This window comes from Phyllostomus discolor, chromosome 14 (genome assembly GCF_004126475.2).
Source record: "Phyllostomus discolor isolate MPI-MPIP mPhyDis1 chromosome 14, mPhyDis1.pri.v3, whole genome shotgun sequence".
Taxonomy (NCBI): Eukaryota; Metazoa; Chordata; class Mammalia; order Chiroptera; family Phyllostomidae; genus Phyllostomus; species Phyllostomus discolor.
Window position 1 is genome coordinate 9,069,836 of NC_040916.2, and position 27,671 is coordinate 9,097,506.

General features: G+C 47.2%; 3 protein-coding genes across 8 annotated transcripts in view; 1 reads left to right on the top strand and 2 right to left on the bottom strand.

The window, feature by feature from the left end:
- The window catches only part of TRAF3IP3 (TRAF3 interacting protein 3), a 26,380-nt gene extending 24,798 nt beyond the window's left edge, over positions 1–1,582 (top strand). For 4 of the 5 annotated variants that reach the window (XM_036015443.1, XM_036015442.1, XM_036015440.1 and 1 more), the window contains one exon: positions 588–1,577. In XM_036015443.1, coding sequence (XP_035871336.1) covers positions 588–938 — 351 coding nt within the window. In that variant the 3' untranslated portion in view covers positions 939–1,577. Of the gene's footprint in view, positions 1–587 lie in introns of all 5 variants that reach the window. The other variant, XM_028530666.2, reaches the window with a different exon arrangement.
- Positions 180–3,815, bottom strand: C14H1orf74 (chromosome 14 C1orf74 homolog). Of its 2 annotated transcripts, none has more exons than XM_028530669.2 (2): positions 3,658–3,815; positions 180–2,984 (listed from the first exon to the last, which is right to left on the bottom strand). In XM_028530669.2, the coding sequence occupies exon 2, from the start codon at positions 2,908–2,910 to the stop codon at positions 2,101–2,103; it is 810 nt and encodes a 269-aa protein (XP_028386470.1). In that variant the 5' UTR covers positions 2,911–2,984; positions 3,658–3,815; the 3' UTR covers positions 180–2,100. The 2 variants fall into 2 exon arrangements, with proteins under 2 accessions (XP_028386470.1, XP_035871337.1); XM_036015444.1 differs by having other exon boundaries at positions 1,156–2,984; positions 3,662–3,803.
- Positions 3,816–7,158: 3,343 nt separating this feature from the next.
- IRF6 (interferon regulatory factor 6) lies at positions 7,159–19,612 on the bottom strand. Its single transcript, XM_036015986.1, has 8 exons — positions 19,529–19,612; positions 18,786–18,962; positions 14,238–14,442; positions 13,108–13,236; positions 11,377–11,550; positions 9,744–10,136; positions 8,554–8,672; positions 7,159–7,892 (listed from the first exon to the last, which is right to left on the bottom strand). Exons 2-8 carry the CDS (start codon positions 18,957–18,959, stop codon positions 7,668–7,670), a joined length of 1,419 nt encoding a protein of 472 aa, XP_035871879.1. The 5' UTR covers positions 18,960–18,962; positions 19,529–19,612; the 3' UTR covers positions 7,159–7,667.
- Between the last annotated feature and the right edge of the window lie 8,059 nt (positions 19,613–27,671).

Below are 27,671 nucleotides of genomic sequence, written 5' to 3' on the forward strand. Positions count from 1 at the left end.
GCGACTAGATGCCTGAGGGCATTCATTTGCTTGTAAAAAATGTCTTTGCTTTAGGGTTAACTTGTCAATCTTTCCCCTTCCTCATTTACACCAATCCTTATTCACTTTATTAGTTACCTTGTACAAAGTCAACCTAAATGCAAACATATTTAATAAACATTAACTCTTCAGTCTTCACCTTACACTATGTTAAGACTTTATAGTCTTTTAAGTAACAAAACTCTTTACTCTTCCCATCTACAAACTCACAGACACGTACCCTTGGCTACTGGCAGAGAGACTTGGACTATGATCACTTTTAGGTCTTCTGTACTGTAAGAACTTCATTTTTGGTGTCCCCATTTACAAAGCACGTGCACACTGTCACATGAATGCATGAAAGCACTTACTTATATAATACACATTATAATCAATCATGTAAACGAACACATTCTGAACTAGGTAAGACAGTCAAAAGGCAAAACGAAATCTCTGAGAAAGGCTGGGAAGGGAGGAAGGTGGTACGAATTCCAAATGAATGAAGGAGTAACTTACATGGGGCCCTCTCCCCTACCTGGTGGTGACTTTGGTGGTATTCTCCCCCTCAGTGCAGAGAACTGCATTCAGAGTTAGACAACCTCAGTGACGAGTACCTCTCCTGCCTGCGTAAGCTCCAGCACTGTCGAGATGAGCTGAACCAGAGCCAGAAGCTGCCTCCCAGAGTAAGAGCGTCCATCCTCCCATACAGCAATAGACGATGGTGGGACTACTCCTTTAGCCATATCTTGCAGATAAAATGTACCAGCCCATGCCAACATCTGACCGGCCTGTCCCGTTCAGCTTTGTTTGTACTGAGAGTAGAGCAACCATGGAAAGAAACATTGGCTTATGCATCTAAACTTAATTTTCATAGAACTCTTAAGCCTAAAGGGAAAGACTTACTGTTAGCTAAAGTATGAAATGGTGTTTTTTAGCCTTTTCAATGTAGTAGTGGCAAGGACAGAATGAGAGAGAAAAAGTACCAAAGAATATGAACAGAGAATAATTTAATTTTGCTATTTTCTACCTTTGAATGGTCGTATCAGTGTTTAAGTATCTAGGCCCTGCTGGCCATAGTTCCCTCAGTCAATAATCTTGGCTTATGGGCCAGTGACCACCAGTAAAGTGGTTCTATTCCAAGGGAGGTGACAAAGTGACAGAGTGATGTAAAAACCTTTCCCTCCTCCACCAACCAAGATTTCCTACTGAGCCAGTACGGGAAGAAGGAAGGTTATTTTTGCCTATTTCTTCTCCAACCAACCTGTGGCTTCTTTCTCTTTTCTCTTTTCCCCTCCTCCCTCCTCAGAGGCGGTGTGGTCGGTGGCTATCAGTGCTGATGGCGATAGCTGTTATAGCACTGGCGGTGCTCCTGGCCAACAAGGACAGCCTGATGATCTGAAAAACTTGTGACAGCTTCTTCGGGTGAAAATCAGAAGAAACTCAATAAAAAACTGAGAAGGTCTGGTCACCTTCAAGGGTGGGTTTTCCCAATGCAACTGCAATTTCTGACTTTATTTTTTTAACCTACTGTAAATAAAATCAATCAACTTTGCCTGACAGTCTCTGTCCCTAGAATTGTTTATTCCTGGATGACCTATCACATCACAAATATAAGACACTTGAGCATCCTGGTCTACTGTTCTTAGCCCACTTCAGTTGGAGGTATATAAACACGCAGTGAAGCCCAGTCCTGCTACTTTCCAGTGAACACTACCCACCCACAGGGTAGGCATATTTATGACCTTATCGTACCGTACCATACATAGTATACAAGGGTACACTGCTTGTCCTCCACCTCCCTTCTTCTTCTCCAGTCTCTTTCCTTCCATCTTCTAGCCAGTGAAAAAGGAATAGCCATCTCAGCTAAGCCAGGACTCCTTACTACAGAAATGGCAAAAATGTACTACCAGTGCTGCCACCGCCACCACCTGTTCCCATGCCCATCATAGATGTGGCCAACTGATGACAGCATTCTTCCCTAGTGTTCCCAAGATGCTGAGAATTGGCACTGGAGGTGATTGCTATTTGCAATCCCTGACTTAGAGCTGGACATTTACTGAGTACTTGCTCCACAGGAGACAGTCAGAGGGCCACAGCTGGCAGTGTGACTGTCTCAGAGGAGATGGTGAGGTCAGCAAAGTCATTCTGAGTCCTACATCGACTTCTAAGGTCCTTTTCCCAAGTGTTTAGAATGTCCCTCAGGGCTGGGAACAAGCTCTCTGGAACACTAAAGGAATAAAGCAAGACTGGAGGTTGACCAAGGAGCCATGAGATCCGGGCAGTGAACACCCGTAGCGGGATCAGGGCTAAGCAGTTGTCATCTCCCTGGTTCAGGTGAAAGGTATAGGGAACAGGATAGCCCAGGAGGATCCCAAACACAGTACAGAGATTCCAGTCTGAGCAGCGGAGCCTGCTGCGGGAGACTGCCAGGGAGAGGTCCCTCTGCAGCCCCTGCAAATGGGTGATGATCTCAGCTATAAGGGACTTCAAGCCTTGAAGCTGGTCCAGGGAGCGAATAGAAGGGTGAGGTTGGGAGCTGGAAACATCCACAAAGGCTATAGTACCAAGGAGCACCTGTTCCAGGTGCTGACACACATGCTCAGGTCTGACAATCAGGTTGTTTCCTCCAAGCTCAAGGATGTGAAGTCCGTCGGTCAGGAAGCCCAGACCCTGCAGCTCCTCCAGATAGCGCTGGAGCTCTGATGCCCCAGCACCATTGCAATCATAGAGCAGCGCTGGCTTCAGTCCCCGGGCCACAGCCAGTATTTCTCCGGCCAGGTGAAGGCAGACAGGTTGGGGTGGGCCCCGTCTCTTTCCCATGCCCAGGGTCTGCTGAGCAGCTGCCACCAGCAACTGAGGACTCCGTGTTGACATGGGATCTGGAAGCAACATCAAGCATGGCCTCCTTGACTAGCCACAGTTCCCTCTACTGGGCCACGTTTCTGAGCTTCGGACATTTGAAGGGCCTAAAAACAAAGCAGGACCAGGGAGTTATTAACACCAGCCAGTGACATACCAGGTCACCTGCCAGCAGCCTTCCCCTGAGTCTTACGACACCTTCTAAAGCTCATTTTGTCCCTCCCTCTGCTTTGAATGTTAACCCAGGCCAAACACCACGGGGTCAGCAATGCTGCCTGATTACTATGGATGACTTAGTCTCTCTCGGTCCCAAAGGCAAGTGTCCCGTATGGCCTTGGGGCTAGATTTATAGTCTCTTTGGCTTCTAGCCTAAATGGTATCTTTTGTAAATTACTTCCTCTGAATCAAACCAGAAGGAGTTTGGGGCACAGAGGAGGCAAGACAGCCTCTGGCAAAATTCAGAGTATTTCACCTAAAACTGCTCTCTGAGACAGTTGTAGATTTCAAAAGTACTCTTTTCACTGCCAATTTCCCCTTCTCTTCTCGCGAGAGTAGTTCTGCGACTAGAGCTCTGATTAAACTCATACACCTTGAGACATCAAAATAAATGAGCTGTGTTAGAACTATAGGAAGGTTGTACTTTAACTTCTGTTGTCCACACATCCCGTCTGGCCGGCAACCACGGACCCACAGCAGATAGGCTCACTCCGATCCCCACACCCTTTCCTGAGCAAATTATCGTGATTTATTAATCTGGGCACAGGTCTCCCTCCCGCATACCTACGCCCTTCCACTTCCGCTGCCGGTTCTCAGGCTCAGGAACTCCTCCCAGTTCCTCCGTGCTGCCACACCGGCGGCGAGGCCAAGAACTCCGCCACCACACCGTAAACCCAGTCGGCCCGGCCTCCGGTCGGCGAAGTCCTCAATTGCGCATGCCCGACGCGACTCCTCCCCCCCCTCGTCACTTTCCGTGACGTCATAGCACGCCGCCTGGCGTTAGAACCACTGGCGAGGCCGCCCGGCTGTGAGTTGTCACTGTGGGCGCCCGTGGCCGGCCCCTTCCGACCAGCCGGAAGCTGCCCGGCGAGTCGGCGTAGACCCCGGTAGGGGCGGAAGTGGCCGAGAGAAGGCGGGGCCTGGCGAACAGGTGGCCTGTGGCTCGCCGCCCCCGCCCTTTGCTTTGGGGCAGCTGTCCCACTTGACTAGGAAATCAGAAGCAGGATACATGGCACAAAAACACTTCTCGTGTCTGGAGAAATGCAGTTGCCCCTCTAATGGAAAGTTATCTCAAGCCCAGCGATAAGCGTTGCAGAATCTCCACACCTACGGGTGGTGCTACCAAGTTCAGGGTTTTTGTTTTTGTTTTTGTTTTTAAGGAAGCTTGGCCCACCTAAATTCTAAGTTTGAGAGGCTGAATTCTGAGAAGTGGGTGGATGAGTGCTATCCTGGTCCAGGTTTGTCATCTCTAAACGGGGTGTGAACAAATGTATGCTAGACGTGCTTCTGGGAGCTGGAGGTATCACAGTGTGCCAAATGGACAAACACCCCACCTTCATGGGTTCAAGTTCAATGAGTTCAACCTGCTGAGTTCCCATGAGAAGTGAAACACAGAGATGCAGAGGGTTTTAATCAAGTATTTGAGAAGAAAAAGTGTTATTTCACAGAAGGGTTAACTACCAGATATGACCCATACGACGAAGGGAAAGAATTTGAGAAAACACGTATCTGTGAATATGGCCCAAATTGATAACATAGGCAAGGTGGAGGTTAAGGGAACTACACGCACCTACACTGGATGTTTCACTCCTGCTTTTACGTTGGTGGTGTCCCCAGACACTGAAGAGACAGCTGTGGAGACAAGATGGAGCAGGACTGGAAGGAGGACCAGCTTGAAGGGCTCCTAGTCTGACACTGGACCTTAGCTCTGAGGGAGTCAGAAATAAGGACTGGGAACTAATTTTAGAATTGTTTCCTTCCCATATTTATTTTACCATGGTGGTTACCGATAAATCCCTAAAATGAAAGACTTATTTAGTCCATTCATTTATTCTAACAAATATTTGAAAACATACTATTACCAGACGATATGCTAAAGGCTGGCAGCAAAATCCAAAACAAACAGTTGCTTCCTTCAGCAAATTCGTAGTCAAGCAAGACACAGATGCTGAGCAATTACAACAGAATTGATTACTCTGAAAAAGGAAGTTTAGGGTGCTATGGCAACACTGGCCAGGGACCCAATTATATTGGGAAGGGAGCAGCGCAGATCCAGCACTTGCCTCCCTATTTACCTACAGTGGTTCTTCTTAACTTGGAGATAACTTTGGTGGTAGAGCGAAGAGGGAAGAAAAAGAAGAGCTGGTGACACCATCTAATTCCCTTCCCAGTCTTCAGCAAGGTGAAGGCAAGGAAGTAGAAGACAAGGGTGTGTGGTTCAGCCACCAAAGGAGACAGTAAACTGAATCTCCGAGAAAGAAAGGACACCTGGTATCTGTCCATCAGGACTGGGGGAGGAACACTGAAGGGGACCAGTGCAGAGCCTTGCCTGCAGTCTCCCAGCATTCTGAAAAGAATTTTTCTAACAAGAGGAAACTGAGTTTTCGTTAAGACCACATAAAACCATTCATCCATTCCTCTGATGTTTATGAAGTTTTTATTACAGTCACATACTACAAGTTTCGTGCTTCTTGGCACTTCAGAACACTATTTTTAACCCCTGTGGCCAACTCGTTATCTGGGCCCCAATTCAGATGGACAGCCTGGCTGTTAGAATCTCACCGAGTAAGGGAAAGGGGCCAGCCCAGATCCATTAGTTGTTCTACCAATTTATTTATCTAGCTGTTTCTTTATAATTTTGAGCTATGCAAACACAGAGGCAGCCAGACATCAATACCAAATCCCTCACTTTGCCCACTCAACAAAATAACCAAAAAAATAGAAAGTTTCTACACCTTGCATGTTTCCTGGTTTCTAGAAACACAACTTCTGCTCACAACTGAGCACCTCCCCTTTACCCAGATTTTTTGGGGTCGTACTTCAGTAACAGCAGATTCTTAGAGACCCTCACACCAAGGCTTAAGCATTCTAAATAAGTCCCACTGCCACCTGCAACTGAGTTGAAGCTATGTTTTTTGAAATAAAGCTAGCCTAACTTTTCACCTAGTTCAACTCCAACAGCAAGTAGGAGGTAGCTTGGTTTGAGGGTAGCAGATCCTTAATGCTTTCTCAATATGGCCTGGAACCAATTGCCTTCAGTATTTAAGAGGATTGGGGCAACTACCAGACATTAGCATCTTGCTTTCCATTTAGGTTTTGAAGTTTAAAGCATGATTCCATCCTTTAAAAACAAAACAAAACAAATAAAAAGCTCTAGCTGGTGTGGCTCAGTTGGTTGGAACATCATCTTATACTAAAAGGTTGCAAAAGTTATGGGTTTGATTCTCTATCAGAGCACATACTTAGGTTGCAGGTTCGATCCCCAGTTGGGCATGTACCAGAGGCAACCAATCAATGCCTCTCTCACCCTTCCTCTCTCTCTAAAAAAAAAAGCAATGGTGGTGTGGGGGGGGGGGGAGTCCTCAAGCAAGGACAAAAAAAAAAGCAAAAGGGTCAGGGACCAAGCAAAAGTTAATATATAAGACTAGTTTGTGGCACCTATAAATGCAAAGTTCTACACCTTAATTATTCATGCCCAGCTACCTCCACTAGGGAGACAAGCAAGTTTGTGCTAGGTGAGCCTATTCCAGAATAACAATGACCAGCCCTTTTTCACCTTCACCTTACCACACTCAAACCCAATTTTTTCCAAATGCAAATAATCCAAATGACAGGAAGACTAAAATTCTCCAAACAAGGAGGAATGTCCCTTTTATACTTACAGAAGTTTTCTGAGTTGCCCGACTCATCCCTGGATCTTCCTCAAAAAAGAAAAAAAGAGCTCTCTACCCTCTCTGAAGGCTGTCACTGAGTCACACTCATCTACCCCCCCCACCCCCACCTCCACCCACACACAGTGGGATCCACATGGTGGCAAGGTAAATACTAGATAACCACCTCTGTGACCGGATCCCTGGGCCTTCTAAGTCAACAGCTTCCCTTTAGAAACTCAATTTATGAGCATTTACTCCGTAGGCTGGGTGACTTTCAGACTTTGGCACCTATTTCTATTTAGATATCAAGTTTGGTTCCTAAGCAACGATCCAGCTCCCCTCCCTCTCACTTCAAGAGAGCCAGGTTACTATACTAGCAAAACAGGTCAAACAGACATCAATCCTGGACAAATCAGTGCTTGAGGGAACTTTAATGAAAGCCAGAAAAAAAATGTGAGACAAGAACAATGCAGAAGGGTTCTGTTCCAGGCAGTTTTAGACAAGTAGAGTGAAGTCATCAAGTCAGAGTTTTAAAGCAGGCATTATTTCAGGCACCATTCCAACCCCTTCTCTTTACAGTAATGAATCTGAAGCCCAGAGGTTAAATGACTTGGTTCAAAGTCACACATGGGAAGCAAAACTGTAACTAGAATGGTGGTGTCCAACACCCCCAGGCCAATTCTCCTTCTACTAAATTATACTACCATGGAGACGTTTAAAAAAAAAAAAAAAGAAAGGGAAAGTATGAAAGGTGATTTTCCATAAATTAAATCAACTTGAAGAGCCCGACATATTTGGAGAATCAAAAACTACTCACATTGTTAGAAAGAAAAGAGGCTTTAAAAGCTGGTTAAATCTGAATAATAAAAAATATCCATATGTACAATATTGTAAAAAAGGGAAGGAAGATGGTGTTCATGGCTACTGAGCCGGCAGGGCAGGGGGCAGTTGCATGCTGGTGGTAGGCTGCATGGGCTGCCAGCTCTCCTGGGTTTGCAGGATACGATACAGCTGCTTCAGCTGAGCAACAATGTTATCTTTGATGTCTGGAGTGGAGATCTGCAGGCGGACACTGCCACTGTCAAAGGATCGCGTGAAGTCACCAGAAAACATCTCGTAGATCATCCGAGCCACCACCGGAATAACCTGTTCAGGACACAGAGCACACAGGTATCTGCTGAGGGAAAGGTATTTTGAAACAGCAGGAGGGAGCCAAGATTGAGGAACGGACAAGTGAGACCCTGTGAAAGCCCCCCTACTCTGGATATGGGATATGCCTTCATCTCTCTGAACCATCCTACCAAGGTTCACTCTGAAAGTTGATTCAAATGAAGGTAAAGAACATAGATGTAGCATCACATCACATACCTAAGCAAATAACTGCTCACTTAGGAAGACTTTTACTCAAATTGAATCCATTGCCTGTCCTGTTGCACAGATCCTGGGGCCAAACCCATGTGATCTTGCTTCTACTTCCTAGAATAAGGTCAAGTTCTTAAAAGTAATTCAAAGGTTTTTGTAAAAGAGCTGGAAAGGGTCATATCCTATTAAGTTTCAGGAAGACTCTAATATCAGTGAGAGAATGAAAGGTAAAGTCTCCACTAAATCCATCGCCCATGTTGAGGACCCTGTATTCCACTATGTGCACCTCCCGTACAATGTAAAAGCTGGACTCCTGCAACTCCATCTGATGGGATTAAAATCCACACAGGCTGATGGGTCCTTGCCCAGGGCTTTACCCTGGACTTGCTCCAGAAAAAGCTTTGCTTAAAAAGGTAGAGTTGTTGGCACATCCTTATCTCCTCACCTGGACCAAGATGAGTTTCCTTTCCAGGGGTTTCCCGTCTGGCCATTCTTCCCCAAAGCACAGGTAGATCTCAAATGGCGGCTGCTTCTCTATCTGTCCTTTCTGATGGGCAATGAGTTCTGCAGGGGGTGGAAGAGCAAGTTGGTGTACTGGTCATTCTATGTCCACTCAGTAAATAGCATCTTTTTCTTTTTAAGATTTTATTTATTTATTTTAGAGAGGAGAAGGGAGGGAGAGAAACATCCATGTGTGGTTGCCTCCCACACACCCCCGCACCAGGGACCTGGCCTGAAATGCAGGCATGTGCCCTGACTGGGAATCGAACCACTGATCTTTTGGTTCACAGTCTAGTGCTCAATCCACTGAGCCATACCAGCCAGGGCAAAATACTATCTTTGAAAGTACCTTAATATAGTAGCCACTAGCTACAATATGTGGCTATTAAATTTAAGTTAATTAAAATTAAATAATTTCTGCCCATGCCTGCGTTTCAGGCCAGGTCCCTGCTGGGGGTCGGGGGGTATGAGAAGCAACCACACACTGATGTTTCTCTCCCTCCCTTTATCCCTTCCTTCCCTCTCTCTAAAATAAATAAATGAAATCTTTTAAAAAAGAAAAATTAAATAGTTTCTTAGTCATGTTTGTCACATGTACATACTAGTAGCCACACCTGGCTACTGGCTACCCTACTGGACAACACAAATATAGAACATTTTCATTATTTCAGAGGACACCACTGAGTTAGACTTGGGATTCAAACCATATTGGAAAATTCACAACTCAGTGTTCTCCTTAAATCTGTCTGCTTGGATTCACCACTCAGATATTTTTCAAAGGAGAAGAGTATATGTTTTGCTGATTATAATGAAAGGGTCTCCTTCCAAAGTTAGGGATAAGCTGGTAGCATTTGGGGCATAATGACAAGGCTGTTTGCCTCTCCTGCCACAGAAGAGACCAAAACCAACCAAAAAATAGCTACTAAGTACATGACATTGGAGCAGAACGCCGTTCTTAGTTGCCCAGGTCACTTCATTTTTCAGAACCAAGGTTCTCTTCAACCTTGACCTGCTCCAGGAAAAAAAAAAATGCTTGGCCAAAACCTTTGAAGAGCCAGGAAAGTGCGGAGGGATGAAGGAAGTCATATTTTCAGGGACCAGTTCCCACCATCAACTTTTTGAAAAAAGACTCACCACTAAGGAATGTTTCCAGACAAAATAGTTTGACCTTCTTTTGTCTCTCAATCAGGTTGGGAGCAACAGGCGATGGGGCACATGGTCCAGACCAGTACACCTTGCACTGACACAGCCTGATGGCATAAATGGCGTGTCCGCTGACCTCCAGAATCAGTCCTCTGTCCATGACATCTAGAAGCTTGGAGGTGAACAGCTTCTGCTTCTCATTGGTGATATGCTCCGGACCTGGGAACTTGACCTGCTCCAGGCTGACAGGACCAAAGAGCTCCTCCTGGTCAGGCATGGGACCGAGGTCCCCATAGAAGAGCCGGCAGCCCTGGGGGTTGCTCACGGTCAACGTCTGCCCATACTCCTTCCCACGGTACTGAAACTTGATGTCCAAGTCAGTCACTGCAAGGTGAGAGAGGACAGTGAGAGCCCTGCTCTGCTGCTCTGCCTACTTATATCCCTGAGATTCATGCAAGTCCATCAAGATCAAGCCACCTTCCAACCAGCTTTCAGGAAGGCCATTGCCATGGTTATCCTGCCTGCAATAAAGGGAGACATCAACATAACCCGGGAATACACACTCAAAAGGCTGCCTTGAAGCAAACTGTTCAAGGTCCATCTACCCTGTCTCTGTTCAGTCACCACACCCTGAAGGCTAGAGTTTCTCCAAGCAAAGTTCTGAGTCCTGCTCTCCCCATTTTATACTGAGCCTTTGCATCAATAGGCATAGGAAGGAGCTAAAAACTAAGGAATCTGGCTTGTGTCATATTTTAGACTCATTGTTTAAAGAAGCCAGAGAGATAAGAAGAAATACCAAGTCATTTTTCTGTTTTAACAACATATCATAAAAAGGACACAGTTCACAGCAAACTAAATTTTCACTCAGCAAGTCTTCCTTTGGTCTTAAGAAAGCTACTAACCTCTTAGACAAAATTCTAGCATTCACATCCCCTGACCCACCATATGTAGATTAAAAGGGATTTGGAGCATTAACAATGATTTTATTTTTATTATTATTATTATTATTCCTCACCTGGGGATATGTTTTTATTGATTTTTTTAAAGAGAGAGAGAGAAATATCAATAGGTTGCCTCCCATATACACCTCGGCCAGGGATCAAACCCACAACCTAGGTATGTGCTCTGAACTGGGAACTGAACCTACAATCTTTTGGTGCACAGGATGATGCTCCAACCAGCTAACCACTCTGCCAGGAGGACAATGATTCTTCATTGAAATAAATTCATGCCCAAACCAGAAAGAGGTTTCCTCTGGGCACTAATGCCCCTGATCCAAAAACCTCCTTGATCATATCTATGGCCATTACCTTCCTATCCCACAACTGGCCTTCTCCCCAAATTTTCTAGCCACACTCATAAACCCAGGTCTTCCACCCAGCTAAGAGGTGAGTAGCCTGGGGCCATAACCAATCAGAGCATCCCCATGGGCAATTTATAAGCTAATACTTCTTGACTTCTTCCCTGGTGGCTCATCATCAGTTGGCCAGGAACCAGATACAGAAGGTACCTAAGGAAAAGATAGCTCTTCTATACAAGGCAAAGACATGAATGTAGAAGACAGGGCAGGAAGGAACAATAATAGGAGCAGAAGACCTATCAAGAAAGACCAGGGCTCACTTACTTGGAAGAGAGCTGATCCATAGCTCTGGAGAGCTATAGAAGGGCTGTATAGGCGCCTGGGGTACTTCCATCTCCAGGGGTTCAGCTTTCGGCCACACTGCTTCAGGACTGCAGTTGCCCACACTACAGTTGCTAACGCTACAGTTGCCCACACTGGCTGGTGCCATGGGAGAGCCTAGAACAAAACGATGCGGGTGAGCAGGCAGGGGCACCATACATGCACATCACCTGGTCTGAGACTCTGAAATCTGACAAAGTCAACAGGCAAGAGTCAAACACGGGACCATGACTCGAGGTGGCAGCCCATCACTGATTCCCACAACGAATACAATAAGCAACACAGTTCCCCTGCTTCTGGGGAGCTTAGTCATATTAGTTCTCCCATAAACTCATGCTTATAGAAACCTTGTTTGCTGCAGATTGACAGAGGGGTAAGTTTTCTCTGGGGTGCACTGAGTATGGGCATGTATGAGAGGCCACCTGTTGTAGAATATGAACCCTGCAATTAAGTAGAACCTGGTTGTCTTCCATAAAATGAACTCAACTGAATTAGCTGATTAGCTTCGACTAGTATTACTTCACAAAAAGTTCCATTAAAAACAAATACTTTTATATGTATAAAACATCTGGAAGGATACTCAAGGACTAGAAAGATCTGTCTCCTCCAGGGAAAGAAGGTTCAGAGACAGAATGGAAGGAAAACCTTTCCACTGATTATCTTTATGTATCATTACAACTTTTAAATTTTGTAAGAATATTATTTATTCAAAAGTATCCAATTAAAGCTATTATTAAAAGAGAATAAAAAACCCATTTTATTCCCCAGCTATTGGCGAAGTTGTCTCCCAAGTCTGCAGGTGACTCCTCCTAGCCTCACCTCTTAGGCATCTATTCTTCAACAATTCTTCTTCCTCTGCCCCAATAGCTCTGAAATCACAGAGGTTAATGTTTCTTCGACCCTTTGTGTACAAGTCTGCTTAAACCTATGTACTCATTTTACTTTTTCTTTCTCATATATGTCCCACCTCTTCCTAAAAAGGATCCCAGGCAGCCCACAAGCATCTCGTTGACCCGACCCATAGCAGCCAGATGGGACTAGACAGGCAGCAAAAGCTGCTCAACTGCATGCCCATCGAGGGGCATCTCAGTGGACGGTTCCAGGGAGGATGCCACAGAGGAGCGGTCCACCTTGTGGGCAAGCGCCCTCAGAGCATGCAGTGGGAGACTCCATGCCTGCTGTCACCCAGTGACATTCCAACCTCTCAACTCCTGTTTTCTGGGAAGCTGAGTCTGAATTCAGAAAGTCCACAAAAGCAAAGTCCTTCACAGGTAAATTCTGTCATCAGAGTCTAGCACAGAGAGCTGTAGAAACCCCAAGCTGCCATCACACAGCCTTAGCAGAGCAGACGCTGTGAAGGAAGTGACACGGAGCTTATACTGAGGGAAAGGGCGGAAGACTTTGCCTACAATTCATGAAAATGCCATCTGCAACTTGATCTCAAGGAAATCAACAACATTTATATGTTTATGTACTTGTATGTGGGGCTGGGAATGAATAAAATGTTTAACGAGGCCAGCAGAGTTCCCTTACCTATGGCCCCTACTTGCTAACAGACCAGCAGCCTGGCCACGGAGCCTGATCACTGCTCCCAGTGTAGTGGTGGCTGAGGGGCCAGCAGTAGCAAGGTCAAAGCCCTCCTCATCCCTCTGTACACCCATCCCCCCTACTCACCATTGATGTTCAGGAAGGGAAAGGTATCCTGGATGGGCACATGGTGCTGTGACTGATCCAGCTCATCTTCCTCATCATCGTCATCCACATCGTTATCCTTCTCATCCCAAGGAGCAGAGCCAGTAGATCCTACCAAGAAACAGACACACAAGCCCACAAGTTACGCTATTATCCCTGCAGCTGACCTACTGCACAAGCTAGGGACAGATGGCACAGCGGGTCCCCGCGTGCAGTGTGCACCCTCAGTGCCCCAACCAAAAGGAGGGGGAGCTGAGGGTGGGTTAATCTCTAGTTCCAACTCTTCCCCCAGAGCCCTGATGGAAGCTCTCTTCTCCTCCCCTATTCAGGAGCTACAAACCCTGCTCCTTTCTCCAGAAACCTCTTAATTTGTGCTCTAACCATCTTTCCACATATTAGCATCGCTTTTAAGGACTTAAGGACAACTTTTCTCCTTTGTAAGCTTAACGTGAGGACAAACCCTTCCGTCATGGCATGGCCGCACTCCATTTACTGGAGGACAAATCAAATTTGTCTGGCTCTTAGCCAGTTCTTGTTAAGGACTGGGTAAATAGAAGGATCAGGTGGTATTCTCTTAGTAAAAGTATCCTAAAGTTAAATGATCATTCACCACAATATTTATAAAGAGAACTTCAGAGCTTTTACATGTTATGTCGATTGATTTTTACATCAGCCTTTGAAGTAGGCAAGAAAGATGAGCACCCACATTTTACAGTTGAAGAAACTGAGGTTCACTAGTTCAAATGCCTGGAGTCAATGTCCCACAAGTAGTGAAGTGATAAACCAGGTTTAGAACTCAAACCTTTTAAGTTCTAATTCCTCCTTCTTCTAAATTACCTGGCCTCTCCTCTTAGTGTTGAGTCCCAAGAGAAGTTATTTTTCAGTAGGAATCTATACTCCCTCTACTTTCTCATCCTTTTTAAGCAATCAGGCTACTATCTATTCTCCTAAGTGAGCAAGAAGATTTTGCTGAGTTCACATCTTCTGTCCTTTGGGTCCTTCCCAGAAAAAGTTTTCTTAAGCCAGGCAATTTTCAAGTTGACTATCTCTTTAAGAGTCCAGCCTTGAACTTGGCATACTGTCCACCTTCACCCCAGCAGCTAGGGCCTCACCTGGGTTAATGATGGAGCCCTGGGGCTGGGGGATGTCACACACTTGGTATATCTTCACCGGGTTCATGGGCACCTCCTTGGTGCCATCATACATCAGGTTGAATTCCCTGCTCTTGTTGAGAGCACAGCGGAGCTGGGCCTTCCATTTAGCTGGGTCAGGGTCATCCACCCCTTCTTGGTACTTCCCTGTCTCCACAGCCCAGGCCTGAGGAACAGGAAACTGCGGTGAGTACCTGCTGATGTCCAGAAATGCTGCAAAGTGCGCTCACCCTCTCACACACACACACACACACACACACACACACATCCCTTTGCCTGACTGCCCCACCATCCCAACCCCAGTTTACAGAGACTGCAGTGAAAAATACCACGCTCAGGACCAGGCAAGGCAGGGCCTAAGGAATATTAAGCCATATGCAAACATAGTCTTTGGAAAGGAGGAGCCTTATCTCGAGTGTTAGTACTAGCACCATCTGGCTATAATGAAGGGCTGGAAATAAAGAAAACTCTGGAAAAAATATTCACCAAAATGCTAATGGTAACTTCAAATAACAGGATTTCCAGTAATTTTTTTTTGAGGGGGGAGAGGGGTTTCTTATTTTTGACATGAATTACTTACCTAATAATAAGGCAAAGAAAATAGTATGCAATATGAAGAATTTATCTGTGCTGTTCCCTCCCCCTTTGGTCTTTAATTCAATGCATAAATAATTGTAGAAAGCAAGAGCCTCCAGGAGTAATAGGAGGACAAGAAGCACAATGGGGGGTCAGCTTGACTCAGCCTAAGGCTGAAGGCCCACACCCCCTGCCTTTTCCTATTTCCTCAAATGCCCACCTCACTGGAAACACTCTGTTGGAAACACCAGTGGCTGGTGGCATGGGCCAAAACCACTTTGGCTCCTCCTCCCTGGTTCCTCCTTCAGGTCTTTACATATCTGCTGGCAGGGCAGCCACACTCCCCTCCTGCTAACATATTCTCGGATCTCTATGCTTTCTCCAGGAGGGTGACGTGTTCTGATGCAGAAAGGGGGATGTCGTCAGCAGGGTACTCAAGGTCAGGAAGCACGTATCAACTTGCTGGAGCTACCAGGGCACACACATCTCTTGCCCAGTCCCAACTCCCCATCTCTGCTCCTGACCAAAGACTTCTTCCTCAAGCTGAAATGCAATTTTTCTGCCCCATCCTTTGAGATCTCTGGTTGGCCTCAGTCACTCCCTGCAGAGCCTTGTAATCATGCGGAAGTTTCTTCCAATACCCAATGCAAATCCTTCTCCAATTCAGGCTCACTTCTTACCATCTTCTCCAGACATGGGGGCTCCTCCATTTGTTATGAAGTATAAAGTGAAGAGATTTGACAGAGTCATGCCACCCCAGGTGGCTTAGCAGGTACCATTCCACCCAACCCCTACTGGAGATCTCAACTTCACTGGTCCCTAGTGCCTGAGAAGCACATCTCCAGTTGTGCCTCAAGCTACCTGGCCTCACCACGTGTCTCCTGTTTATCTGATCCTCTGTGTCCACTCCCACTCTGGCCCCACCCAACTGGCTTGGGCCGTGTTGACTTTGGGTTAGGTCTGCAAATTTCTGTGGTTCCCTAAATCCCTGTGCCTCCATGGAAAGCAGCCAGACTAACCCAGACCCACAGCCCCAGTCTTCCCGCCCACAGCAGAGCACTCCCCCAGGCCCACGCAGATGACATGGAGGACCCATGCTGGTGCAGCAAAGGTAGCACTCACCACATGGCCATCATGGTGAGTTATTCTATAAACATCACTTGTTCAAGCCCATTCTGAGTCATGTTTCTGAGATTATGGTCACCATACAGGTCCCTATTTTACTTCCTAAAATGGAAATGATCCCTCCCTGGCTGGTGTGGCTCAGTGGATTGAGCACCAGCCTGCAAACTGAAAGGTTGCTGGTTAGATTCCCAGTCAGGGCACATGCCTGGGTTGCAGGCCAGGTCCCCAGTTGGGGCCGTGCAAGAGCCAACTTATCAATGTTTCTCAGACATTGATGTTTTTCTCCCTTTCTTCCCCTCTGTCTAAAAATAAATAAAATCTTTTTTTAAAATGGAAATGACCCCTCCATTTTTATGATAATTTATAAGTCCCCTCCCATATATTCTTTCATTGAATTTTCACAACAGTCCTGTGAGGTGAGCAAGGCTGGGTTCATCCCAACTGTACGGGTGGGGAAACTGAAGCCCAAAGAGACCACATATGTGACTGATGGTAGCAGGGTCTGCGGCCAGGTCTTCCAATTTCTAGTCAGAAGGTAAGGTCTGAGAGCGGAGGAACAGGGAGGCCTGAGTTCAAATCACGGCTCCACCACTTATTGGCTTTGTGATTTTGGTAAGTTACTTCACCCTTCAGAGACTCAGCCTCTGCATCTACAACATGTCCCTTACAGAGTTGTTGAGAATTAAACGAGATCATGGACACAGGGTATGGACCAGGCACCCACTTTATAACTAGTACCCCCGCCCCACAATCCTGTCAAAGGTCCATCAGAGCTTTGGATCTGTGAAAGCAACCTCACTCTTCTCCTAACTTGCGAGGCTCTCCCTTAGCATTCTGCAAACAGATATACAGATGGAAATAAGGCAAAGCAGCCCTGGCTCGTGTGGCTCAGTGGATTGAGCACCGGCCTGTGAACCAAAGGGTCACTTGTTCAATTCCTGGCCAGGGCACATGCCTGGTTGTGAGCCAGATCCCTAGTAGGGGTCATGCAAGAGGCAACCACACGCTGATGTTTCTCTCTCTTTCTCCTTCTCTGTCTAGAAATAAATAAAATCTTTAAAAATAGGAAAGGAAGAAGACAGAGCAGCTTCCCACAGTCACCTTTTTCTCAAGTCCTAAGCATGCAGATGGCTCTCCTGAGTGGGGCTTCCAGGAACCAGCCTCTTCCCCCATAGCCAGCCACCACCAGACACTTCAACAGCAAACCCAGCTTCAGACCAAGGCCACAACTGGCCAGCTGAGCAGGGCAGGCCCATCCCCCTCTCCCTGCCAACTCAAACAGTTGGTGCTCGCCTACAGATGTTTGCCTATTTCTTTTATACCATTGTTTAATTTTTAAATTAAGTGCTCACTTACTTTCTAAGTAATCTCAGCCCAATCTTGTCTCTGCCTCTTGTCTCTATACCTGACATAACTGAGTTGGGTCAGAGCCACCTGCAGGATGGCTGTCCTTTCTGAGATGCGAGCCCTCCTTTCCTGATCCAATCTCAGCAAGAACCTGAAGCATCAATCTTAAGAGGCCCATGGTGGAGACTGGATTTCACTCGTGACATGCAGCTCATAGTCAGAAAAAAAAAAGGATGAAATCACTTTTTAATGTCTTGGAGGTACAGTAACAAAAGCTATTCATGAGATGGGAGCCTGACCAGCACAGAGAAGTGGGTCCAGAGTTGAGATCCAGGCCAGCCTGCACTCCCAAGTGACCGACCATGTCACACCCCTTCCCACAACCAGCTTCCCGCCCACGTCTTCTAAGTCCAGCTCTGGTTGCACCTCAGGTCTGGAAAATGCCAGGTGATTAAATCTTATTTTCGGTTAAGTTAAATTACTCTCATAGCAGAGCTACTTTTTTTTTTGCTTTCATGTATCTTTATTTATTTCTTTAATTTGTTCATTATTTTTAAATTATAGTTGATGTATAATATATTAATTTCAGGAGTATAACATAGTGATTAGGCATTTATACAATTTAGGAAGTGACCACCTTGATAAATCTAGGACCCATCTGACGATTTACATAATTATTGCAATATTACAGACTATATCTCCTTTGCTGCTTTTTATTTTTTTAATTTGTATAATAAAAATAAAATTAAATCCCCTTTTTTATTTTTATTTACTGAATATTTTAGAGAGAGAAGACGAGAGAACGAAAAAAAACTTCAATTTGCTGTTCCACTTATTTATGCATTCATTGGTTGATTGTTATACGTGCCCTCGGAGGGGATTGAACCCATAATCTTGGCATATTGGGGCAACGCTCTAACTAACTGAGTTATCTGGCGAGGGGAAGTCACCATTAATTTTTAAGCAGAGGTATGGATGGGGCACAATATTTTAATATCAAAAGAAACACTTGCAGAGGGCCCTCTGCACCCATGCCACAGACTGTGCCCGGAGCCCGCTAACACTGAGCAGTTCTGCCCCGCCCACAGAGCCCTTCCCGGGCTCACCCGCCTTCCTTCCCAGCCAGAGCCCGGGTGAAGGGAGGGGAACGGTGGATTGCTGACACTTGGGAGCTTTCGGAACAACTCACAGGAGTCTGGCCAACTGTACCTGGGACCCTTTGGAATGTGAGAGGAGTACCTTCGACCAGTGGGAAAGAACAGATGACCTCAACCGTTACAGACGTGCCCCAACAAGAGAAAGTGCTACGCCTGCGGCGTTTGAGCACCCGCACCACAAACACTGCTGCGTCAGCATTTTGGATGTAGGGAAATGTCAAAAGAGAAAACAAAATAGGACATAAAAGCAAAATGGTCTGAGAGGACTAGAAAACCTTTCAAGTCGCATGGTAAGGTCCTTTACCTTAAAAATGGTATTTTCCTCCTCTTGCTGGGGGCTATGCCGGGTGGCATGTTTCCAGGGAATCTGGAAGCGTTTGGAGTCCCTGTGTAGCCAGATGAGCCCGGGGTACAGGCCACTATCCACCTGGGCCACCAGCCAGGGCTTCAGCCGAACTCTGCGGGGGTGGAGGGCCATGATCTGGGTGGGGGAGGGGGAAGAAATGGGGAGAACAGGAGAATTAGGCCAGTCACTGGGAGCTTTTCCCAGCCACCGTTCCCTCATGATAGAGCTACAGTTTCATTAGATTACAGCAAAGAAACTAAATATGGGAATAAACTGTGCCAGGTGGGGAAGAAAAGAAAAGAGGTTAAAAGGTTCTTTTGATTCTTATTCCAAAGCCATTTATACTTCATGCTCTAGCCAAATCAGACTTATCATGTAAGTAGATCACATTTCTTCTATTTAAATCCTGAAACAGAAAAATGAAAAGATGATGTCATCCCTGCTGGAACACAGTCCTTCCTGAAATACCAAGGGCTTTGGAAGAGAAGGAAAGTTGCTCTTTTCAATCTCATCTCTCAGGAAAGGGGGGAAAAAGAGTTGTGGAAACAATAAGGGTATGGGCAAGAATCTGAAGCACTCTCTCTTTTTTTGACAAGACAACTAAAGACAAGTGGGGATATTTCAGTGAAAAATGACAACATCGTGGTGAGAGAGTGGACTGGGCAGGAAACGGGGAACCCAGTTCCAAAGGCCTCACTTACAGAGGTGAGCAGGCAGTGTGTCCGCAGGGATGTGAAGAGCTGGGCCTGGGGTCAGCTGTCGTTTCTCGGGGCCACCCAAGGATTCTGCACCAAGGAAAAGGGTTCGTACCCGGTTATCCACAGAACTATCCAGTGTGTGGGAGAAGACTGGGGGACGCTGGAGACAAAGGCTCCGAGAATCCTGCCCTGCACCTGAGTCCGGTAAGGCTCAGAAGCCCTAGCGTAATCAAAGACCACTGTTCCTAACCCTACAGTACTACAGACAGTCGCTGCACTGCTAGGACAGACTGCTTACCCGGATTTGTTTATTTCCCCACAGAGGCTGAAGCGAACTGATTGGCTGCAGAGCCAGGCTGGGTAAAGTCTGCAATTGATTCTCATAAAAACACCCAAGCAGAGCAGATAACACTAGGGCGTCCGCACCCACAGCGGGAAACAAAGGCTTGCCCGGATTGTGTGCCCCAAGGAAAAGCCAGTCACTGGAGAACTGTTTGCCTGCGATGTTGCACTTAAACTTTCTGTTTGGTGTTCTTATTTTACTTTGTTTTCACTTAAGGTGAGAAAGAAACATCTGAAAAATAGCATTCATTCAACAAACAGTTGGTCATCAGCACTATGCCGGTCACCAAACACTCAAGCTCGGTGTTTTTGTCAGACCCCTGCCTGAAGAAATCCACAGTGGAACTAACTGCTCGAGTCCCACAAAGACTTGCGGAGGAAAGGAACTTAAGTCACTTTCACACTCAGAAAGGTCCCCAACAGGATCAGGGTTCAGAAACCAAATCAGCTGAGTCAGCGGAAGGCTCCCACTCAGAGGAGCCTAGTTGCAGGGGTGGCCCCTAACACCACTTCTCTCCCCAGCCAGACTCCCATCCAGTGGGGAAAACCCAGACCCAGCTCGGCCCCTGGCACTTTAAAAGCAGGGCTGGAACTGCTCTCACCTGAGCCTTCTGACCCAGTTACCAACTCCTGCAACTGAAACCTTCCCCCTGGGAGCACAGCTCAGTGGGCAGGTCCGGTTGGCTGGCATGCCGTGTTCAAGCGCCCCCCACCCCCCTGGTCTTGGCCCTGGTTTAGGTTGTTTTGCAGGGAAGCAAGACAAGCCATCAAAACACAGGGAACATTTACCTTATAAGGAGGAGGCAACACATTCTCCCAAAGGCAAGTTCTACTTTCTCCTCCCCAGTCCTAGTCTACTGCAAGGGGGATGGGGCAAGGGAAGGATGAAAAGAATAGAAAAACGGGCAGCGAATCAGTCAACACAGCAAGGGGCTTTTGAGAATTTATATTGCAATGCATCTAAGTCCTGTGTCTGGGCCTGTCTGACACGTGAAATCCACCCCTTGATGGATGGATCGTGGACTTTGAAGAAAATTGCTCATTCTGGTTGATCCACAGCCCATGAAGAAAAAAATTAAGGCACCCAGGCCAACACAAGGAACTGCACATAGCGATGGGGAAGGAGAAGCAGCCACCCATAGAGTCCGAAGATTAAGATCTGGAGCCCTGGTTTCTCAGTGTTCTCCCAAGATGGCAGTACCCAGGAGCAACCCCGCCCCAGCCTGCCCTCCTCCATGCCGCACCTCCATCGCTGCTAACCTCTCCACCTTCTTAAGTCAGCCGAAATCTCCCCACCCCACCTGCCACCCAGCAACTAAGACTCTAGAAATAGTCAGAGAGGGAAAAATTGGAAGCACCCAAATAACAGAGGAGAGTGACTAATTACACGTTCACAGGCTGCAATATTAAGCAACCATTAACAACAGGGCATCTGAGGAATTTTTATTGAATTTGGGGGAAAAGGGGGCAAATGCAGCATATAATACCAACTGTATAGTAGTATCTCCTTTTTGTAACATACAACGCACGTGGGTACGTATACACCTACACTCAAAATTTTCAAAAGGGAAAGAATACACCAATGCAAGAAGATATTCTCAGTGGAAACCTGGTGATAAGATTATGAGTGAATTTTATACTTGCCTATATAATTTTATATATAATTTACATCTTCCTGCCATGACATGTTTCAATTGTTTTTTCCAAAAAAATAAACTACAAGTAGTATTTTTTTAACCACAGGAAGCTTAGACATTTCTTGGCCACTGGAAGGTACAAAAGGTAATGGCCTTCAGCTAATGAGACCATGGTGACAATGACCCTTTATATCTACACAGGCTTTACAGTTTTTACATGAGCGCTTACTTAACATGTCTGATTTCATCCTCCTGAACTGGAAATGGTATCATTCTCATGCTTACCTATAGCTGGGTTAACTGAGACACAAAAAAGTTAAGTACTTTATCTGGGGCCTGGATCCAACACTCCTGAGTCAGAGTGTGCTGTACCAAATCCTACCACTGCACCCTGCCATCCAAGTCCCTCCCTTCTCCCACACTGAGAGTAAACCAAAAACAGCAACAAAGATGCCGGCAGCCTGAAGAGCCGATGAAGTGGTTAGGAGAAGACGGCATGGCACCCACCTTCAAACACACCTAAATAAGAGCTTTCTTTCAGAACGTTCTCACCAGCCAAACCCTAAGCCTACAGAACAACCCTGGCCTGGCTGAACTTGGTCCTGGTATCTCTAACTGCCATCACAGTGAAATTCAAGGCCTGTATCACCAACATGTATTTAACCAGCGGAAGACAAAGATGCTAACCCACCCACTCCCCTCACACGGGGCACTGAGCAGGCATACTTTCAACCTCCCCAAGGCACTAACCGTCCTCTCTCACACCCCCATTCCAGAGGGCAAGTGCTCTATGAACACACCAGAGACACCTCTGCAGCCCCTGCCCAGACAGTTTCCAGGGACACAGCTCCCCCAGAGCTGAGATTTGGCTGTCAGTGGTTTTCCACAAAATAAAACACACCGCTATTTCCTGCAGACAGGCCTCAGTGGTGGTCCGCATTTTTTCCCTTCCTCCTGGACGGAATTAAAATGCCAGCCTCCAGGTTCCCAGTCTTTCCTGCCTTACTTTAGCCCTGCTCAGGAGTAAATTCTCCGTCGGCGGCCACAGTCCCCGTGTCCTTCCTTCTCTGCTGGAGTGAAGCTGGGGTTTGCGAGCAATGTGCAGGGTACTGGGTGCTGCTGTCACGCATCCCTCGTGTATACATTCAACCTTAATCGACACTCCCGGTGACGGCCTAGCCGTCACCAACGCACGGGAGCGTCTTCCTCCTCTCCCTTCCCTGGCTTCCACTTTTGACGTCCATCAACAGCAGGGTTGGGGCAGCGATGACTCCTTTGCCACCAAGCAGAATCCCTGTAAAGTGTGGCACCCCGGGCCTCCCTTCCAGTAAGCCTGGGAGATTTTCCACATTTCTCCACACCTGCCCTGCAGCCCCTAAGGGGGAAAAGGGCCTCACCCCCGAGCAACCACGCCTGGCACCACCCTCCCTACAACTAGCTGGTCTACCTGGAAACCCACTGGTGTCTACCAGGGCGGTGGGCCTGACTGTGCTAAACAAATTCAGGAGAGAAAACAAACTGGATAAATTGGCCTCCCCACCCCCAACTTCCCAACCTTCCCCCCCTTCCCAGCACCTAGGGCCTGCGGACCCCGGAATTCCTTCCTTGGGTACACAGAGGCCGGCGGCAGAGCTAGCCGGTAAGACTGGAGGGGTGGAGACGTCTTAGCTCCATCCGACGGTGAGTGGGTAGGAGCCGAGAGCGGGTTGGGCGGGGAGGGAAAGGCAGTCGACAGACTGTAGGGTCGGGAGGGCCCAGCGCTCTGGGGCTGGGACAGCCCAAAGCCACCTGGACCAGGGCGACAGGCAGCCAGTCCCAGAGGGTACACCCCTCAAAGAATATATATATATATATATACAGAAGCAAGTTTCCCTGGTCCCACAAACGCTGGAACGGACCTTTTTCCACCCAGCGGGCGTGTCCCTCCTCCCTCAAACTAGCCTCCAGAAGTTGGTGTCCCCACCTTTCCTCAATCCTGCTACCAGAAGCGGGCGTCCCTCCGAACCATGGGCCCAGTTAAGATCGCCAGTCGCCACTGTGCTCCTCGACGGGTCGGGCAAGTAATACCTGGCTCTACGGAGGTAAGGACGGCGGGCTCCGCTCGCAGTCCCGCACCAGCCCTTACCTGCTCCGCCTAGGTGCGCCCAGCTCACGTCAGCGCTTCTCCCTGGACGCCGCTGTCCCCTCACCACCTGGCCACGCCTCCCAGGTGTAGCCACGCCCTCCTGAGCTCAGGATTGGCAGGTTGCGAGAAATATGAAACTGCTGTTCTGGAGCGGCCCAGCCCCGCCCAGGCCCTTGCCCCTGCCCCTGCCCCACAACGCTGCCCTGCTTCTTACCCAGGCTGAGAAATTTTCCGTATTCAGGCTCACACCTTATGCTGAGGGTCTGGTGGTCTAGCGAACAGGAAGCGACTGGGAGGTCACATCTAAGTCTAGAGGGTGACACGCCTCCTTCATGCCCCTTAATTACCCTGCGGTATGGAGACTGTTAAACACAGACAAGTGTTTAAAGATTCTGGGTTGGCCCGACTACCCACGGGCCTGTGGATGCAGGATAGGGGAAGGTATTCTTGGTCCCTTCTGGGGGAAAGGAAGCCCGGTGGCTTTCAGAGCAGGAATTCTGCCTTTACCTCTTACCTGTGTGACCCTGGCTAAGGTACTTAGTTTCTTGGTTTCAGTTTCTCCTGTTAGTGAGAATAATACTCCCTGCCTTTTCTAGTAACGCTCTCCTAGAGATGAAAAACGTGGCCTCTGGAGATTCGCACCCCAGTTGCTATCTCATTTCAAAGTGTTGGGATTCAAACCCCAATTCCATTGGTTACTACAGACTGGGGAAGATTTCTGAGCTATCTGGACCTCAGTTTCTTATCTGAGGTAGGACAAGGTAAATAATAGCCCCCCCTTGAAGGGTATTGTGGGGAATCAATATGTTACTTAATATAAAGTGCTCAGAACAATATTTGGCACTTATCAAGTGCTATGTAAATACTTGCAATTTTTTATCAGTGTATGAAGATAAAAGTCCTATATAAACAGCACCTGACAGAACAAGATGGGATCTCCTGTTATTACCTGAAATTCAAGGCCTGTATATGCCCGAACAGGTATCCGTGACATTTAGCTCACCTTTCCCTCTGCAGCGAACCCCTGTCCGTATGGAGTACATGCTTACAGTCCCGACCAGGTTGCTCCATTGGTTGGAGTGCTGTCCCACACACCAAAATGTTGCAGGTTCGAACCCCAGTTGGGGCGCCTACAGATGGCAATCCATTGATGTTTTTCTCTCACATCAATGTTTCTCTCTTTCCCTTACTCTCTGTCTCTAAAAAAATTAATAAAAAACATATCCTCAGGTGGAGAGTTAAAAAATTACATTTACAGTACTTACAGTAAGCTGTGTACAACTGTATGAGGCCCCAAAAGCACTGCGCTGTCCCAGGTAGGAAGGGGCATAAGCAGAGCACTCAGGTTTGGGAGTTTAAAGCAATGAGTGAGATGAGAGACTGCGAAGGAGCAGTGTCATGGGCTCACTGGATCACCCCTAAATTCATATGTCGTGTGTTGAAGTGCTATCACCTTACTAAGGTCACATTCTTTATTGAAATTGAAATTCAGAGAGACAGGAAAGGAGAGAGAGAGAGAAATATCAATTTGTTGTTCCACTTATTTATGCAGTCATTGTTTGGTTCTTGTATGTGCCCTGACTGAGGATCAAACCTACAACTCTGGTGTGTCAGGATGATGCTCTAGCTAAATGAGCTATCCCACCAGGGCATGGAGATAGAGTCTTCACAGAGGTAATCAAATTAAAATGAGGTCATTAAGACGGGCCCTAACCAATATATGACTGTTGCTTATAAAAACGGGAACCTGGGACATAAAGACAGACACAGAGGGAAGATGATGAGAAGAGGGCATCTACAAGCCAAGGGAGGGCCTGGAACAGATCCCTCCCTCAAAACCCTAAGAAGGAACCAGCCTTACAGACACTTTGACTTTGGTCTTCCATCCTCCAGAACTGTGAGGCAATAAATTTCTCTTGTTTAAGCCACCCAGTCTATGGTACTTTTTTTTTGATAGCCCTGGCAAACTACAATACAGGTAGATTGGAGAGCTCCAGGTTCGTAATAATGTGGACTTGACTCCCAGTCCCAGTTAAACCTAGGGACATAGCCTTCCAAGGCCTGGGAAGACAGAAATCCCCGAGCCGGACTCAGCCAGCCTCTGTCCCAGCCCCTGCCTGTGGCCACCCTCCCTTCATGCATGGGAAGGGCTATCTCATCAGCACAGCCAGATCTTGACTACTGAGGAGCTCAGTGGGCAAGCAGCATCTTCCATATAGCCCAAGGCTGGGCTCCAAAAACCAGACAAACAGTCTGCTGCAGGTGGAAGGGATGGGGAAGACGACCAGGAGGGTCTCATTTAGGGGAACTAAAAGCCAAAGGCATACGAGCATAAGCCCACACACATAGGCATTCACGTTTGCACTAGCTGAAATTGCCATAACTAAGGTGACTTATTAAGGATTTTCTTTAGAAGACAAATATTTCAGAGGCGGAAAATTCAAGCTGGGAGGGCCCTTAACATCCTCTAGTCTGGGGGGTGAAACTGGCTTAGCTATATTTGTTTGACCCACACAGTATTAAGCACCAGGAGACTTCACATAAACAACCGGATTCTCAGCACCCTTGGGCCAGCGGTGCCACCTGACAACAGCCACCCATATAGAGGGGTCTACCATTGCCTTTAGCACAACCCCACCCTATTGGACTCCATTATTTACTTTAATTGCCTGCATTAGTTTGCAACCTCTGGTCCAAATTCCCCCTTTTTATAGGCGAGAAAACTGAGGTCCAGGGAGGTCAAATGATTTGCACAAGGTCACACAGCAAATTAGCCACAAAGCCAAGACTAGAACCCACACCTAGGGCTGTTTCCACTTGGACCTGGCTCACCACCCCAGTGAGAGTTTATTCTTGTTAGATCTGCACTGGTTGTTAATTTTTAAAAATCACTATGTATCTAGGCACTTTTGATACTACGATGAACAAAATTAAGTCCCAACACTCAGGCTACTGCTGAAGAACCAACGGAAGGGGATAAAGCAGGAGGAATTAAAGGAGAGTTCAGGAGGAACTTTCTTGACTCTTCGAATGGTGAAATCTGGCTTGATGCACACCTCAGCTGCTTGGTCTAGGGAATAAACACATATTGTGAAGCCCTTTGAGGCTCTGGAGGAATCAGTTCTACGTCCCTAAAGAGGTCCTCAGGATTCAGGCATCCCCTGTGTGGCTCAGGCCTGCGATGTTCCCATTGTGTGCTCTCCATCCCTGCTCAGGTAGGGCGATGCTGACTCACCACTGAGTCCGAGTTTCAGGCAGTAGGATGTACGTTTCAGCACTGGGTCTCTGATTCACAATGACACGGAATGGGGATTCCCCACTCCAGCTGCCAGTCAGCTCTGACTTGGTGAGGAGGGGTCTCTTTCACCACTCAGAGGCTTTAGCCTCTACAATATCAAGCGTGGGACAATAAAGTCATGTGACCCCAAACCCACTCTCCTTAGCAGAGCAGAGGGCATGGCAACTAGGGAGACTCTCAGTGGCTCCATGCAGTAGAGAGCTTAGGGCCCCTGGAGTCAGTGGTAGCACATGCTCTCTGAGACTGAGCTGCAGGCTGGTGGGGCTGCTGGCGCAATACAATCCAATTCTGTGCCCTCAGAGGCGCTCAGACCCCAACCAGCCCTCGGGAAAGCATTTGGAGTCCATCAGGTCTACCCCAGTCCTCTCTCCATCTTGGTTTCCCTCTGGTTCCATTCAAGTATGTTAAGGTACCAAGCTACAGATGAGCCTACACATTGCCTGAACTACAGCCTAATTTTTTAAAAAGATTTTATTTATTTATTTATTTTTAGAGAGAGAGGAAGGGAGGGAGAAAGAGAGGGAGAGAAACATCAAAGTGTGGTATTGCCACTCGAATGTACCTGGCCAGCAACCCAGGCATGCGCCTCGACTGGGAACCAAACTGGTGACCCTTTGGTTTGCAGACCCACGCTCAATCCACTGAGCTACACCAGCCAGGGCTAAGTTTTAATGTGTATCAGCTGTTGCCCCTTCCTCTGTCCCCTTACCCTCCATAGACTCTATCCCTGCCTGCTATACAAAT